The 17,732-nt window shown below is 42.7% G+C and overlaps 1 protein-coding gene across 1 annotated transcript in view; it reads right to left on the bottom strand.

Moving 5' to 3' along the window:
- The window catches only part of FNBP4 (formin binding protein 4), a gene marked incomplete in the record, with an annotated part of 825,158 nt that overhangs the window by 641,339 nt on the left and 166,087 nt on the right, over positions 1-17,732 (bottom strand). The window contains 1 exon segment of the mRNA XM_044082091.1: positions 12,539-12,862. Within this exon segment, the coding sequence (XP_043938026.1) occupies positions 12,539-12,862 (324 nt within the window).

The raw sequence follows: 17,732 nt of genomic DNA, 5'->3' as shown, positions 1-17,732 counted from the left end.
GTGTTTAGTGTAGAAAGGTCCAGAATGGGTCTCCAGGCTTTGTCCTTTCTGGAAACCAGAAAGAGTCTTGAGTAAAATCCTTGTCCTTGTTCCTGTGGTGGTACCTTTTGAATAGCTCTCATGTCCATGAGTGCTGTAATTTGTTTTTGAGCCTTTGCCCATTGATTTGGTGGCAGATTTGACATTCCTTTTAGCCTTGGAAAGGTGTGGAAATGGATCCTGTAACCTTGAGATACAATGTTGAGAACCCATTTGTCTTTGGTGATGCAATGCCAGTTGCGATAGAAAAGTGCCAGTTTTCCTCGTAAGGGGGCTGCCAAGAGAGAGCTGTTTGGCAGCTGTAGTGGAAAGTCATTGAGGCTGTTTTTTTATAAGGTTGAGGTCTGTCTTCCCCTTCTTTTTGGCCTGGTGTGCCCCACTGTCGAGGCCTGTAAGGGCCTTGCGTCTGACCTCTACCTCTTGGACGGCTGTATCTGCCCCTTTGAGGTCTATCTGTGACTGGAAAGGACCAATTCTTTGTTGGCCAATTTCTGCTAAAACGAGGAGGCTGAACCTGTAAGAAATCTTTCACCGTTTGCATAGATTTTGCCTTATCCTCCATTTTCTTTAATATCTCCTCTGCCTTAACTTCAAACAGCACATCCCGCTGCAAAGGTGCATCCAATAATTTGACCTTAACATGATCTGGTAACGTATGTTCTTTTAACCAAGCATGCCTTCTAATGACAGAGCCTGTAACTGCTGCCCTACAGGAGGCCTCTAAGGAATCAAACCCACATTGCAAAGTACCTTTTCCTACTTGTTCAGCTGCATGCAATAAATCCTGCATTTCTTTTAAGTTAGGAGGGTCTGAATCTGGAAGCATCTTTTGTTTCAACTGAGACATCAAAAACTGCTGATATTTTAGCATGTGAAACTGACAATTCAAGGCTCTCGTTGCTAAAGTTGCAGACGTATATACCTTCTTTTTCCATATGTCTAATGCTCTAGAATCTCTGTCAGAGGGAACTGGCCTTAATCCCTTTGGGTACCTGAGAAATAGTTTCAGGGTCAGCAACAGGGCTTTTGTACAGAAATTTGTGAGAGTCAGGGACTCTAATATCTATCAGGTTTAACTGGGGCTGGGGGTAAGGAGTCAGGGTTCAAACTGAATTTCAGTGTACACATCATCCACAATGTCTAAAACTGGTGGGATAGCAAGGGGTCTGTGTTGGGGCAATAAAAGGAAGTCTCGGAGTCTTTTCTTGGATTCTGAGTAATCCTGGCCTTCCCAATGGAAATGCTCTCTCATGGTATGTAAGGTCTCCCCAAAGGAGTAATCCTCAGGCGGAGAAGGCTGATGGAATTGATTCCTCAGCATCAGAAACCTCATAAGGGGGTAAAGAATATCCTAGGTCCGAGGAAGAGTCAGAGGAAATGGACACCTGGTCAGAAGATTCATAGTCTGCATCCTGCCTGGGCCTTTTATAAGGAGGGGGATGGGACCCCCTGATCAAGGTGATTAGGTCCTCGGCCATTTTTAGCATTTGTTTCTTAGGCATGGAAGCCTGTCCTGGAGAGAGCTGTGTCTGTTTCTTAGCCTTTAAGGGGAGCTTAGACTTAACAGAGGGTTTAATAGTTAACTGGGTAGGTCTGAGAACACCCTCTGTAGCTGTGGATTGCTCAGCTACTTCGGTTTCCTCTGTAGGTTTAGGATCGGTAAACTGAAGGCCTAGTGCGTCCAAAAGCCCAGCCAGCTCCACGTGGGAGTCAGAGGCGGTCTGTGGAAGCGGTCATCAGGGGCTGCGTAGACGCCTAGCTGAAAACCGGAGAACCAGCGACTGGCCTAGAAGAGGCCTCGTCATCCGTTTTGGGCCTCGGATGCCTGTCCTCCTTGCGCTTTTTATGCATTGTGGTTGTCGGAATTTCCGACGGCATGGTGTAATTGAATTTTCTACCAAAATAATGCCGGGCAAAATCAAACAGACGTTTAATAGTGCGCTTGTTAAACCTAGCACAAAACAGACAACCAGTGACGCCGTGGTCAGGGCCCTAGGCATGGAATACAATAGGAATGGAAATCCTTATGAGGTATTTGCTTCCCATAAGAAATACAGTTATTAACTTTTACTGACATCGGTCTGAGGCAAGAAAAAGTTTCCCCAATGGGGTACTTAGCTTTTTTAGAAGACTTCGGTTCTGGATTCGGAATGAAAATCTCAGGAGTCGGCCGACCGGCACTTGCGAACTGCTTCTGCTTCGGGCACCGCGCGGCAAGAAAGACTGAAGAAAATGGCGTTGGCTGCATCTTATATACCCCTGTCACACTGACGTCAGGGAGGAGGCGCCAGCAACCGACGCCGGACCAAGACTTTGGAACTCTGGCCGACTGCGGGACCGCCTGACGACAGGATAAACCAAGTGTAATGACTGCAGCAGTGTAACACGATGAACATCAGGGGGAATGGCTAAAGGCTTGTGCTGAGGGAGAAGGAGGAAATCCCTGAGCCTCTTTTTTGATTCTGAGAAGCCTTGACTCTCCCAGTGAAAATGCTCCCTCAAAGTATGCAAGGTTTCTCCAAAAGAATAATCCTCAGGAGGAGATGCAGATAGAATAGACTCCTCAACATCAGAATCCTCAAAAGGAGGTATAGATAATTCCTGATCAGAAGAGGAATCAAAAGAAATAGAAACCTGATCTGAAGATTCATAATCAGTGTCTTGCCTAGGCCTCTTATCCAGAAAGGGATGGGTGTCCCTGATCAAGGTAATAAGGTCTTCAGCTATTTTGATCATCTGTTTTTTAGGCATAGAAGCCTGTGCATGTGGCTCATGCATCGTTTTTTTAGTTTTAGAAGTTGCTTTTGTCTTTGGTTTTGCAACTGTCTGTTTGATATACAAATGTTGAGGTCTGAATACACCCTCAGAAGCTGGTGCCTGTTCAGCGGCTCCGGACCCATCTGAGGGAGATACATCCATCGGTCCAAAACCTTGAGTAACTTGCGGCATGCCGGACTCCACATGGGTGTCAGTAGAGGCCTGCGACTCGAAGGTAGCGGGCATCAGGGGCTCTGAAAGCATCTTACTGAGTACCTGCAAACTGGCGACTGGCTTAGGAGAAGCTTTGTCATCTGTTTTGGATCTCGACTGCCTTTCTCTGTCCTTTTCTGTGTGTTTTTTATGTACTCCGGTAGTCTGATTGCTATTAGACGACATTTCTGGGTAGTTAAATCTGTTTCCAAAATACTTTGATGCAAAACTATACAGACGCTTAATAGTGCATTGGTTAAATCTAGCACAAAACCGACAGCCAGGCACTTTGTGATCAGGGCCTAGGCAAGGGATACAGTATAAATGGAAATTCTTAAGAGGTATTTGCTTCCCACAAGTAATACAATGATTACCTTTTTCTGACATCAGTAAAAAGCAAGAAAAAAAAAGTTTCCCCAACGAGGTACTTAGCTTTAGTGAAGACTTCGGTTCTGAAACTCAAACTTGAATATTTCAGTAGTCGGCCGACCGGCACTTGCAAAATGCTTCTGCTTCGGGCACCGCACGGCAAGAAAGACTAAAGAAAATGGCGTCAGCTGCATGTTTTATACCCCTGACGACCTGACATCATGGAAGAGGAGACAGCAACCAATGCAGGACCCAAGACTTTGGAATTCAGGCCAACTGAGGGCAACCTAACAGCAGATTACCCTAATGTAAAGACTGCAACAGTGAAACACGAAGAACATCATGTATTCGCATTTGTCAGCAAATTTGGGGTTAGAAAACTGGCAAATTAATTGACTGATACTGAATTCTGACAGCATCTTGGGAAGAAAGAATCCACTGGTTCATAATGTAACTCTATTCTTGTGAAAAATCAAATATGGAGGTTTTGAAGACAGTGTATGAATTTCTGAAATTAGTCTATAGGTTCATAGGTTAGTACTAGGCTATCAGCCCTGGGGCCTATACAAGCCTAGCCATAACAATTCCCTGGCTATTTCTTCCCACACTATTTACTTCCGTGGTCCCCTGTCTAGCAGGGCGACTGACCTGATCCCCGGGGTGAATTTCCTTTCTCCCATCCAATCGTCAAGGTTCCTATCAGATGTAATAGCTACTAGAAAAAAAATTTCCAAGTCGGATATTTTGGAGTGACAGCTGCTGGTTCAAAGGGGGAATGTATAAGCACCTGCAGTAGCAGATTGAGGTCCTATGTGGGGGGGGGTCCTTTTACGGGAAGTCTTAAAAGCAGAGTGCCTCTCAAGAAAGCTTTGAACAGATTATGACAGGCTACTGAGGAACCTTCAAAACCAATGATAAAGTTAGACATTGCTGCTAACTGGACTTTTACTGTTTTAGAATTAGCTCCTTCTTTAAAAAGTAGGGCCAAAAAAACTCAAGGATATTAAGTACAGCAGTTGAAAAAGGTTCAACATGATTTTGGTTTGAAAACACAAATCCAAAAGCAGCTGGGGATGAAGCGCTCCCAAAAAAAGCTAAATGCAGTAACAAAAAGTCCAAACTGGGAATAAACAAACACGGCTCCCTTAATATTAAAAGACAAAACTTTTATTCAGATACAAATTAGTATGTAAGGATTTCCTAAGCTAGTTGATATGTGAAGTCTCTGACTTCACATTACATTTGTTGATTATTGCCAGCAGGTGAATTTTAATTGCTGCAGATATATGGTTGGTTGCTGTGAAATAATTTGGGTGAGGCAACCCCTTTTTATAGATTTTTGCAGTGTTTGTATTGTCTGAAGAAGTGCCAGGAGGCACAAAAGCACTCACTAGTTTGTACCTGAATAAAAGTTTTGTCTTTTAATATCAAGAGAGCAGTGTTTGTTTATTCCCAGTTTGGACTTTAGTTACAGGATTTTGGTTTGACCAAAACACAAATCTTTTCCATTTACTGGAATAGCGTTTACATGTTGAAGGCTAATGTGAAGATAAAAGTATATGTTAGATGGGGGAAGAGAGCACAGGTTTTATGGCTAATGGAAATGGAAGAGACAGGCAGTCAGCCTGAGGTCTGATATGTCCAGATGGATTGTGCCTGGCAGGTGAGAGAGGTGGCGTGGAATTGGATCCAGAATCCAAGGTAGATGCAGTAAGTGAGGCCAAAGGAAGGGGAACGAAATCTGTCAAGGCCAGAAGTGTGTAATGAAGATGACTCTGCACTTCAGCATAGCACTTTTCTGTAGGAATTTCAGAATTAGTGGGATTGGTGGGATAGGCATATAATAGACCTGGGGGGGACAATCGTGAAGTAGACCATCCCACAGTGATTCCCCCCCCTGTGGAGGGATTAGGGCAAAGTAGCTGCTGAATTTGTTTAGGGGAGAAACAAAAAGGTCGCAGCAAGGCTGGAACCACTGACAAAAAATCATTTACATCATGTTCTTGTTGAGAGACTACTCGTGACATAGAACACACCTGCTCAGCTTGTCTGCTACCACACTGGACTTCCCCAAAATGGGCACTGCTATGAGAAAGTGAGAATCCAAAATAACGGTAGAATGAAGCAAGCAAATACCTGAGGCAAAACGTAAAACGTAAAACTATTTATTCGAAATAACACAATGAAGAACCACCTTGATATGAGCGCTTTCGTTTGGCTGTGCCAAACTTTTTCAAATACAACACGTAACAACCACGTGGATTAAATACATTTCTTTACGTCATAATGACGAATTTATGACTAACATCAATTCATCTTACTAGAAAACAAATGCATGATATGAAGTTGTTTAAAAACAGTTTAAAAACAATCATAACGAAAACCATAAGGGACAGGAATGGATCGTATACTCGAAAACACTGAGATACAATACAATGGGCTGAGATAACACAGAACTAAATGTTGACTTAGACTAAGCATATCATTTCAAATAAAAAACAATTATTTATGCAAGATATATGTAATAATAATATAATAATGTGTATAATAATATGTATATATTTGTGTGTGTTTTTTGTTATACTGCTGACATTACTGACCTAATGTCACAAAAAACTTAATAAATTTGTTCCTATGACCTATATACTAAATCAAACACATGTAACCATGGTGCATTTTTTATGTTTTTTATATATTTTATATATATATTTTTATATATATATATATATATATAACCGGGAAACAAATTGTTATTCTGATACAAATATATAATTTATGAAAAATATGTCTATGTATAAATATAAATAACCATATAAATATATAAATATAAATGTATATAACTTAATACTAAAAATCTTTTATTTTAAAATTAAAATTATATATAAAAAAATATAAGAATATAAGCATAACTTTGCCCATATATACATATATACATATATACACACAGAATCTCATATAGTTTTCTACTGTGCAATGATTAAATATATGTATACATTGTTTAATATAATAAGATTTTTTGATGAACTTTTTTGATGAACAAATAATAATGTCTATCTATGCATGGTCTTTAACTTTAAAATACTACTAATGGAAATATGATTGTTCATTCCTGGCCAGTTGTTTGAGTTGAATCTCAACTGCCATTCCAGTTCGTGTTTTTCCAGAAGTGGTTGCCATGCACCCTCTCTAACATCAGGTTTTATGACATCTAACACCACAAATTTGAAATTGTGATCAGGAAACATAATACAATGCTTTGCTAGGGCATTATCGTCACTTTGATCCCTAATTGCCCTAATATGTTCACCAATGCGCTCCTTCAATTTACGTTCAGTTTTTCCTACGTAGAACATGGGTTTTTAAACAACTTCATATCATGCATTTGTTTTCTAGCAAGATGAATTGATGTTAGTCATAAATTCATTATGACGTAAAGAAATGTATTTAATCCACGTGGTTGAGTTACGTGTTGTATTTGAAAAAGTTTGGCACAGCCAAACGAAAGCGCTCATATCAAGGTGGTTCTTCATTGTGTTATTTCGAATAAATAGTTTTACGTTTTGCCTCAGGTATTTGCTTGGTTCAGTCTACCGTTATTTTGGATTCTTGGTTTGCTGTTTTCGAGTGTTTGGCTATGAGAAAGTGGTTGGATGAGACTGCCCAATGCCACACTCCGACTGCTTCGACACAAGGGCTAACATCTGGTCCCTCGTTTGATGTGCCAAACTACTGACATATTGCCCATTTGAACTGCAATCATCCCTTAAGGAAGAGGATTCTGAAGGGCTTGCAACACTAAACGCTTTCACCTCTAGGACACCGATATGCAAATTGGTCTCTTTGAGAAACCAAGTACCTTGGACTGCTCTCCGCAGAAAATGCCCCCGCCCACACCCCAACTGGGAAGCATCCGTGGTCACTATTTCCTTAGGCTGAGGGGGGGGGGGAACAACTGGATGGACGGCCTTGTACAATCTGATCGGACTGAATCCACCACCTGAGATCTCTTACTCATGTGAGTGATTTGAATCAAAGCAGACATGGGTTGATAAAGTATTGACCACTGTGCTGCTAGCATCCACTGTAGAATCTTCATGTAAAATCTGGCTAACGGTATTAGTGTCATTGCCATTGTCATTGACCCCAGAGCTTGAAGGACCAAGAGGGCCGAAATCTTGGTACCGCAGATTATTTTTCTGACCGGTCGTCTTATAATTTGCACCAGTGAAGAAAGCAGTGAAGCTATAATTGACTGTGTTGAACAGTGCGCCTATGAATTCCAAACCCTGAGTTCATTCCAGTAAAGACTTGTAGTTTAAGGTTATCCCTAGATGAGATAATGTCTGGAGAACTTGATTGCTTGCCCTTATTAATTGAAGCCTGGGCAGGGCGGTAATCAGCCAGTCGTCTAGATATGGTAATACCCGGAATCCTTGCAGTCTTAAGTGAGCTGCTACTACTATCACACATTTGGTGAACACCCTGGGGGCTGTGGTGAGGCCAAAGAGCAGAACTCTGAAATGGTAATGACTGCCTCCAGCTGGATGCATAAGTACCTTCTGGATTGTCTGTTCATCTTTATGTCATAGTATGCATCCTAAAGGTCCATCAAGCACATCCAGTTGTCCTTATCCAGGAAAGGGAGACTGGACTGAACCATGACCATCCAAAACTTGGTGCGCTGAACTGACTTGCTCCACTTGCTGAGATCCAAAATTGGTCTCCACACCCCTCTATTTTTTTTTGGCACTAAAAAGATCCTTGAGCAAGTTCCAGATTCTATCTGATCTGGTGGGACCTCTTGGATGACTTTCTAGTAGCTTTTGTATCTGAATTGCTGCTACGTCCCTCTGATTGGGTGGAACATCGGGGAGTTTTCTTGATATTGGAGGTGGAAAAGAAAATGGTATTAAATAACCTCTGGAAATAAATCTCTGCATCTAAGTAACTTTTGTCATATCTAGCCAGGCTCTCTGGTGCAGGGATAATCTACCCCGGACTGCCTCCAGATTTGGACAATAAGGACTCCTTTCAGGTTAGTTCTGTCAAAGAAGCTCTGGACCCCTGGTTTTGCAGTTCCCTCCCCTGCCCCTGGGGGGAACTTCAACGGGTGTCCTGGAAAGTATGCTGGGAATTCTTGAACCACATCTTCCAACCACCTTGTTGATTCCTAAAAAAAAAGGCTCTGAGGAGTCGAAAGAAGTATGCCAATGGCAGAGGGGGTCTTTTCCATCCTTCGCACACCTGGATAAGGTGTCCTTCACCTTGGGGCCAAACGAAGACTTGCTGTCAAAAGGAGCACTGACGAATGACAACTTCAAGGGCTCCAAAAATTCACATAAGTGTATCCAGGCATGTCTCCTGATGGCAATGCCTGAACCCACTGCTTTGAGGTTCCTTCAGCCGCAAGCAAAATAAGTCCATGGAAGAACTGGAAATACAGACTGCAAGGTAGTAAATTGAGAATTCATGGATGACTGGATCCCTGCAAAAATGGATCCTGACAGGGTATTTTATAGTTCCTTAATCAAATCCCTCTATAATCTTGTAAAATATGTCAAATTCAGCAACCTTAACGCAAAGGCCTCTGAAGAACAGACATACTTCCCAAACCTGTCCATTGCCCTTAACTCCCTGTTAGGGGGATGAACAGTGGAACTCTACTCGTTAAGTTCCTTATTGGTGGCCATGGTCATGACCATAGCATCAACGGGCACACCTTTACTTCAGAATTGCTTATCCAAAGGCGATGCCATAATCTTGTCTGGTCTCCTAGGTATTGGTTCAACTGTGTCAGGTTCCTTCCATGCCCACACAGAAACTAACTCAATAAGCTCACTGGTGAGTGGAGTAACCCAGGAGGTAGACAGGCCACTACGGAAAGCCTCCAGGAATACACACTCCTCGGATGAAGGGCTGCTGGGAATCTAACCAACTCTCTGCTATAGGCCCTCAAGGATGTCTCCAAATGAGACATATTCAGGAGGTGACCATGTGGATCCTTCACCTTCATTGAAGTCTGTATCTTCAGTGACAGACTCCTCTGGGAAGTCCAAGTGCCTCCTCTTACAAGTCTTCTTTCGAGGGGACCTCCTCAGTGGGATGCTCTGGGGAGTATAGAGAGAAATAGATATCCTGTTGGGAAGCCTGGGGGGTCTCAGACTGGCTGTCCCTGTGGCAAACTGTGATAAGGCTCTGAGCATAGAAATGTCAAGGTAGAAGGCTTAGGATCCATACGTTCAACTGAGACAGAGAAAACCCTATTCACAACCTCAAAGATGGACTGTTCCAGAGAAAAGGAAGTCCTCGAATCAGAAAAGAAGCTTTTGGACCACAGTCCTCCCCCACACCAAAGGCAATCTCCCAGAGCAGGAAGCTGGAGCCGAACTACCCAGTCCAGAGACTCGAGAGCTTTGGAGTAGACTCCAACACTTTGGATCTGGCAGGGAAGCTTTGGCTCCAAAAGCTCTCCGGATCCGACAGAACCGCAGCACTCAATCAAGTAAACTTTGGATATGAAGATACTATCACCTTTGGATCAGAGCCACACTGAGGCGGATGGCTTGGACCCAGGGATTCAGAGTTGAAGGAGTCAGAGGAGGAACTTTTAGTCTGAGTGTAGTAGAAGAATGGACCTCCTAAACCAAAGGGGTATGAGTCAGTAAGACACCTATCTGACTCACCACTCTTTCCACATCTTCCTACATCAAACTACTACAAGAACGAGTGGAAATAACAGAGGGGGACCTGGGCTGGAGTAGCTCCAAGAAAAGTGAGGGCACGAAATCTATCGATGGTGAGTATCCTGTCCTGGTTAACTGAATCAAACCTGAACAGGCAGGGCTGGAAGTAGTCAGATCAGATGCATTTTTAGTCGGATCAGAGGAAGTCTGGTCCATCAATTTCTTCTTTTTCGAATCAGAGGATGAGGTCAGATCCATCTTGTTTTTTTTCTTGGGTGCCTCCAAAACCGTGGAAGATGAAGAAGGCTTCAGGAGAAGTTTTGGATTGCTTAACTTTGGGAGAATTATCTCCAGATATAGCCTCTCCAAAAGCAGAAGGTAATAACTCTTTTAAAGGCAGACTGTAATGACCTTTTAAAATAAGCTTGTTTTTTCTTTCAACAAGCGCCCTGGGGTTGAACCCAGGACATATGGAACAATTTCTTGAATATGCAACGGTCCCAAACAGTATACAAACAGTGTGAGCATCAGACATGGGAAGTTTGTGGCCACACTTCACAAATTTTTTAAATCTGGCAAGGCCTTTTTCCACCAAAACATTAAGCTACACTGCTATGAAAAAAACAAAGTCAGTCAAGTAAGAACAGGATTTTTTTTAATACAAAAAAGGGGGTACAGGAAAAAATACCAATGATGGAAAGAAAAGAAGGCTACACACCAAGTGTAGAAAGAAAAGTTACTAACTATAGTAATTTAAGAAGTACACCAAGTACTAAAAGGGGAAAGAAAATAAACTCTACCAACTTTGATCACAAGAAATACAACTCATTACTGTAAGGGACAAATACAGGAAAAAAAGAGAAAATGTAGTTGGATAGAAGACAATAATAATAAAACATTTATCTCAAAAATGCTCAAGAGTAGGTCAATCACATCGTTCACTGAAAGAAGCATATGAGATCTGAGGTAACAGGGTCGGTGCCTTATGGGTAAGGGAGAAGCTAGAGTTTTTGGTTGCCACGAGCTTTAGCAACAGTTGAGTCAGATCCAAGGGGTTGGATCCAAACCTACTAGGTGAGGAAAGAATGAAAACTGGCATCAGATCAGAAGATTTAGGAGATTCCAACTGTATCAGCTCATACCTCTTTTGAATATTAGAAACTTGTGAGCAATCCCATTTAAATTGCTCCATCATGTGAACTACTGTGCCCTCAAAGGACAACTCCTCAAAAGGAGAGTCACGACTCATGGAATCCTCTTCCCCAAACTCACAGTCCAAAGAAGAGGTGATTTGTGAGGAGCAGGCCAATGATTCATCTTCTGAATTCACCTCCTCATCTGAAGAAGCAGACTCCTTACTCCTACTGGCTAGACTAGTAGACCAAGGAAAAATAGGAACAGATAACCCCTGAAGTATCCTTAACGCATCAGGGCGCTGAACAAACCCTAGATAAAATCCCACCATTCTCTCTGAGGAGCCTTAGCAATGGAAGGAATATGCTTAGTTTTCTGCCTCATCTTTAGGGGGACAAACTTGGACCAACCTAGGAAGCTTTGAGCCATACTTAAATTCAGTAAGGGTACCAGGGACCTACTCCCTAGGCTCTTAGGAAATAAGTCATGGTTTCCCCTCAACATCCAGGTTGGACATTTGCATTGTCTCTGAAGATGTGAAAAATGTGCAGAGGAAACAGGTTTCAGCACTGGATGGTCTTAGGGGTTGCCACCTCACCGCAGGAGGGGCATCAAGTGGAGGCTGGACAGTAGCAGTGCCAGATTGAAACTTTTTTGGTCGTTAAGAGACCGTTATACCTCAGGGTGGGCAGACTTGGCCATGGTACCCTGGGTTAAATGTTTGAGATGTTGGCTCTCAAGACAAATGAATGAACAAGACAGACAGGTGCAAAGCATTCTGAGAAGAAAAGCCTAATAAGTGGTCACTGGGTAGGACTGCGTGAATCACTTAGGCAGAATACACACTTATCATGATGGTCTTTATGTGGAATATGCCTGCCACATTTACATTTTCCATTCCTGGAGGAAATGAACCCTCAGCACACAAATAAAAGAAGAAGGAACTCCAGTTGGACACTTATCTGTAAATGGCTCAATAGAAATCAGCTCAGCAAAGGGTGTTCAGACAATCAACTGTGGTGTTCGAACTGGCAGCAAAGAAGTTCTGAGTACACAGTGTACATACATGTTTATGCCCTATGCCTGCACAGGGATGATACGTCTGATGTATGACATTAGTAGGATGTAGAGGATTTGGTACACAGGCCAGACTTTGGTTTATCTTTGGCAGGAGATGCCACATTATGAATACTGCAACAATGTAAAGGAAGGATATCTGGATATACAGGTTACTCAACTCTCTTTGAATTAACAAAAGCACTTAAGTCAGGTTTGCAGATCTTTTTCCTCATTAGAAAGCAACAAACTGACGTGAAAACATGTCACAAGACAAATCCCCCCACCTTTTTTCTCTCCAGCTTCATCTCCAGTTCAAATGTATCTTCCTCCTCTTCCTCATTTTCTGAGCTTTCATTCCACTGAACCAAACTACGGATTCTGTCCCGTAAAGGGCTAGCATTTTCAATTCCTGCATCAGCTACATCAGCATTTCCTCCTTCTCCACTCTCCCCTTCAGGTTCCACTGCATCCTCTTTACATATCACTTTCTTCCTCCATTTTTCTTCAGACTTCTTCACATCGTCTGGTAACAAAGGAGCAAGCAAGGAGGCAGCAACACCTTTTTGGTCACCATCTTCACGAGACAAAGACAGAACACTTTCATTTACCTACAACACAGAACACAGATTAAAAAAAAAACATTTCAAAGCAGAAATTCTCCAGTACAGCCTTAAAGTAGCAGTTTCTCAAAAACTAAACTTGGAAACATGCCCACGGCTTTTACCCACCTTCACTGCCCAAATTTTTTTTCTTATTACTCTATTTTGTTCAATTATGATGCTAATGTCCAACAAACTGGTTATTCAAATTATGGGTAGGGACTAGAATCTGATTTACAATAATGAAGATTTACCAAGGGGACCTAGAAGGCAAAATAAAATAAAACGGTAGATTTCTGAGAAGGCAAAATAAAATAAAACGGTAGATTTCTGAAGACATATATGAGAAGGTACATTTGTGTAAGCAAACTTTCTTCAGCAGCAGATGTTTGAATGCCCACTACTGCAGTGACTACAGCAATATGGGTTGTACCCTGTACAATATACAACAGCCAGCCAGCTTCCAAAGCTTTCAGAGCATCTTCTACGCAGCCAAACCATTAACCAGCTACAGATGAGCTAACTCCAGGTACCAAGTCCTTCACAACTTTCATTCCATTGAAGATAGGGGAAGCTAAAGCCTCGCAAGAACAATGCCAGAAGTCCACAGCCTGGCACACAAACTGCAAAAATTAAGTGGGATGTTGGGAGGAAACGGCTATTGAAGCAGTGATCATTCAATATCAACTGTTACGATAAGCTAACTTACAGAATAAAACACTTTTCTTCATAAGGATCACTGCTGCAGCAGCCTGAGCTATATGGGTATGTTACCACACCTTAATCGGAATGGAAGGAGGAAGGATGAGTGTCTAGAAACCCTTGGGAAATGGTCCTAAGTCCTATACCTGGAGAAGGAATCTATAGTTTATGGTGCTTTGTAAAAGTTGGCAACGAGGACCAAGTTGATGTTTTTGAAAAATTCTGGTATCCACCTTTCCAAAACGCCACATATGGAAGCCAAGGCCCTAGTACACTAAGACCTGACCCTGCCTGGAATTGTTTTGTTGTGGTGGGTGTAACAAAGAGTAACAGCATAAGACAACAAATTTGAAATAAACCATTTTGACAAAGTTGTCCTTTTCACTTACATTCACAAGAAATGAACTGATCACAAATTCTGAAAAACTACTAGCCTAGTGGGACTAACTCACTCAAAAGGATAAATAAAACAAAGATAGCACCCAATTGTCTCTGTACAATCCAAGGTAAGGAGTATGTTTTCTCCCTAATTTTTAGGTTCTGGAAAGACTGGTAGGTGGATAGCTTGGTCTTAAGGTATACTCTTACCACTTTAGACATAAATGAAGGATTAGTTCTTAAGGAAAACTTTTCATCATGGAAAATGAGATAAGGCTGACCCACCATGACTGGCTGTAACTCCATTTTACTAACTGCTGTGACCTCTGCAAGGTGATGTTTTCCATGTTAAGAGCATCTTAAGAGCTGATCCACATGAAACAAGAGTTAAGACTTTTCTAACAAAATTAAAATCTCAAAAAGAGGAGCCACTTATTTCCTAGGTGACTTCTTATGAAACACTCCTTTCAAAACATTTTCACAAGAGGTTGCATCTGAATGGGGGGATCCATGAATAGACATGCTAAAATACCAGAGAAGTGAACCCTGAATGATCTGTATGACAGGCAATAGGACAGTAAAGAATAGTTGTGTAAAATCTTACCATAACCATAGATATACTTCTCTTCCATGTTGCAGTATTCTTAGTGTGGGATTCCCCACCTCAGGCAACCCGAACATTGGCTCCTTATACAAAAGCTTAAGCCTGGTTGCTGTAGGTACGTGGGATGTCACACACGTCCATAAATCACGGACCTTAAATTTGACGTCTGCATGCACAAACCTCAGAACTTAAATACCCAGTCGGACAGACCGGTAGAGAGAGTCAAATGATGTCCACAAGAGGTGCAAAGTGCCATTTGTTGGCTAGTCTAGCCTCAGTCTAGGGGGAGCCCCATGGTGCTCCTTGGACAGGTCAAAAGGAATAGAGGGATAAGGTGGGGGGGGGGATACTCCAACATGGAAGAAAGAGACCTCTATGGTTATGGCAAGAATTTACACAACTATTCTATGTCCTTCAATTCCTATGTTGCACAAGGGTGGAGGAAGAGGTAATGATTCTAGAATGCCATACAGGACTGCCCTAGCAAACCCTGCCCTGGCTCTGGAGACATGGTCCAATTTGTAGTATCTGGTAAAAGTGTGTATGCTGGACCAGGTGGCTGCCTCCAGAATGGAGGCTGTGTCCAGGCCTTTGAGGAAGGCTTTGGAGGATGCCACGGCCGTAGAGTGAGCTCTCATTCCCTGGAGTAGGTCCTTGCCAAGGTGGGAGTAGCAAAAACGGATGGTTTGTTTGAAGACTCTTTTCCCAGGGCTCTGGGGTGGAAGGATACAAAGAGTTGGTTGGATTTTCTGATGAACTTAGTTTTGTCTAAATAAAAAGTACAGCTGTGTACCTACCATAAATGTAGATGTTAGAGTGTATTCACTGTTGCAGTCATTACTCTTGGGTTATCCTGCTGGCAGGCTACCCGCAGTCGGCCAGAATTCCAAAGTCTAGGTCCAGCATTGGTTGCTGTCGCCTCTTCCCTGACGTCAGTGCGCCAGGGCTAAAAAAGATGCAGCCGACGCCATTTTCTTCAGTTTTTCTTGCCCCAGATGTCAGGTGCCCCCAAAATGGTAGGCTAAAAATATTATGCCAATAATTATGCATGCAGTAAAATAAACATTTCCTTCATCTACAAGCAATTACACCACATAGGTAAGTCCCAGCAAAGAAAAGGGGGATGGAGGGTGGGTAACCTGGACTGCAACAGTGAATACACTCAAACATCTACATTTATGGTAGGTACACAACTGTACTATGTTCATCGTGTTTCACTGTTGCAGTCATTCCTCTTGGGTTGAATCCCAAAGCTAAGGTTGGGTGGCTGGGCCTAAATAGGATTAGGAGAGGCTGTAAGGCCTTGCAAAACTGCAGTGGCGAAGCCTGCTCTGGATTTAGAGTAGAGCGGTAAATGGTAGTGCTTTGTAAAAGTGTGCACTGAACTCCAAAGTTGCAGCCTCTAAAATGTCCTTGGTTGGTACTCCTCTGAGAAAGGCTGCTGAAGTGGCTGCTGCCCTGGTGGAATGAGGCCTAATGCCCTTGGGCACTGATTTGCCATGTTGTGAGTAGCAGAAACGAATGCAGTGGCCTTATCCATTTTGAAATAGTCTGTTTTGAGATAGGCTTTCTTTGAGATCCTGCAGCATATGCCATAGGCTTTCTTTGAGATCCTGCAGCATATGCCACTAAAAGTTGCTCAGTTTTTCTGAAAACTTTAGTTCTGTCCAAGTAGAAGCGTAGTTGTCTGTGCATGTCCAAGGAATGCAGAAGTCTCTCACCCTTATTCTATGGGTTTGGATAAAAGGTAGGCAAATGAATGGTTTGGTTAGGGGCCACACTGGACACTACCTTAGGCATAAATGTTGGGTTCGTCCTTAGAGAAACCCTGTCTGGATGGAAAATGATGAAAGGTTCCACAGCCATGAGTGCCTGTAACTCTGAAACTCGTCTTGCAGAGATTATTTGTAGGAGCAGAGCGGTTTTCCAAGATAAAAACTTTATATCAGCTGTATTGGCTGGCTCAAAAGGCAGCAGTGTGAGTTTTTCCAAGACATAATTGAGGTCCCATGCAGGTACTGGGGCTCTCCTTGGAGGTCTTATGTTTCAGCCCCTCTGAGGTACTGCCTTAGCAATGGATGGGAAAATATAGGAGGTTCCGTATTGTAATGAGCTGAAATGGCTGAGGCATGAATTTTAATTGATGAAAAGGATAGGCCTTTGTCCAGCATCTCAGTTAGGTATTGTAAAATCTGAGGAATATTTGGTACAGATGTGTCAATTCCTTGTGCCTGGTTCCAAGCACAGAATCTTTTCCATTTTACTGCATAAACTTTTCTGGTACTGGGCCTCCTGGCCTCCAAAATGACATCCATCACCTGCTTTAGAGAGAGGTGTGCTTTGAATGGTTACATTATCCGCCATGCTGCCAGATTTAGGGTCCTGAGTTGGCTGTGCAGAATCTGATTGTTTTGCTGGGTCAGTAAGTGAGGAATTAGAGGCAATGTCCAGGCTGGGCCTTGAGACGAGCTTTTTAGGATTAGGTACCAGTGCTGGCGTGGCCAGTCTGGGGCAATCAGAATCATTCTTGGCTTCTCTTGTCTGACCTTTAGGAGTACCTTGGGGAGGAGAGGCATATACTGTTAAGACTTTTCCAGCTGAATGACAGAGCATCCACTTTCCATGCTTGCTTGTGATAAGTCCTTGTGCAGAATTTCTGTAGTTGGCAGTTGTGAGGGGAGGCAAATAGATCTAGGTCTGGACATCCCCATTTCTTTGTTATCATGCTGAAGACTTGTGGATGCAATTTCCACTCGTGGGGATCCGTAAGGTTTCTGCTTAGTTAGTCTGCCAGAGTATTGTTCTTTCCTGGCATGAATTGTGCTTGCAGGTGTACTTGATAAGTCAATGCTGTGTTCCACAAAGTCATGGCTTGTCTGCAGAGGGGGTAGGAATGTGCCCCTCCCCGCTTGTTTATGTACCACATGACTGTAGTATTGTCCGTCCTTATCAGTAGTTGTCCTGGATGGAGTAGATCCTTGAAAACTGTCAGGGCATCCTGAACAGCTAGCATCTCTTTTTGATTGATATGTAGATGCATTTGGCTTGTGGACGATGTGCCCTGAATACATTTTCCTGCCATGTGTGCTCCTCAGGCATAATCTGATGCATCTGTTGTTATTGACTGCCTGGCTGTGGGTAGAGTGAATGGCTGTCCCTTGTTGAGGTGACAGGCATGAGCCCACCATCGAAACT

The sequence above is a fragment of the Protopterus annectens genome, chromosome 9.part0 (genome assembly GCF_019279795.1).
Source record: "Protopterus annectens isolate FY-2018-M chromosome 9.part0, PAN1.0, whole genome shotgun sequence".
Lineage (NCBI taxonomy): Eukaryota > Metazoa > Chordata > Ceratodontiformes > Protopteridae > Protopterus > Protopterus annectens.
The sequence above is the reverse complement of the archived record's forward strand: the minus strand, read 5'-3'. Positions and strand labels throughout refer to the sequence as shown.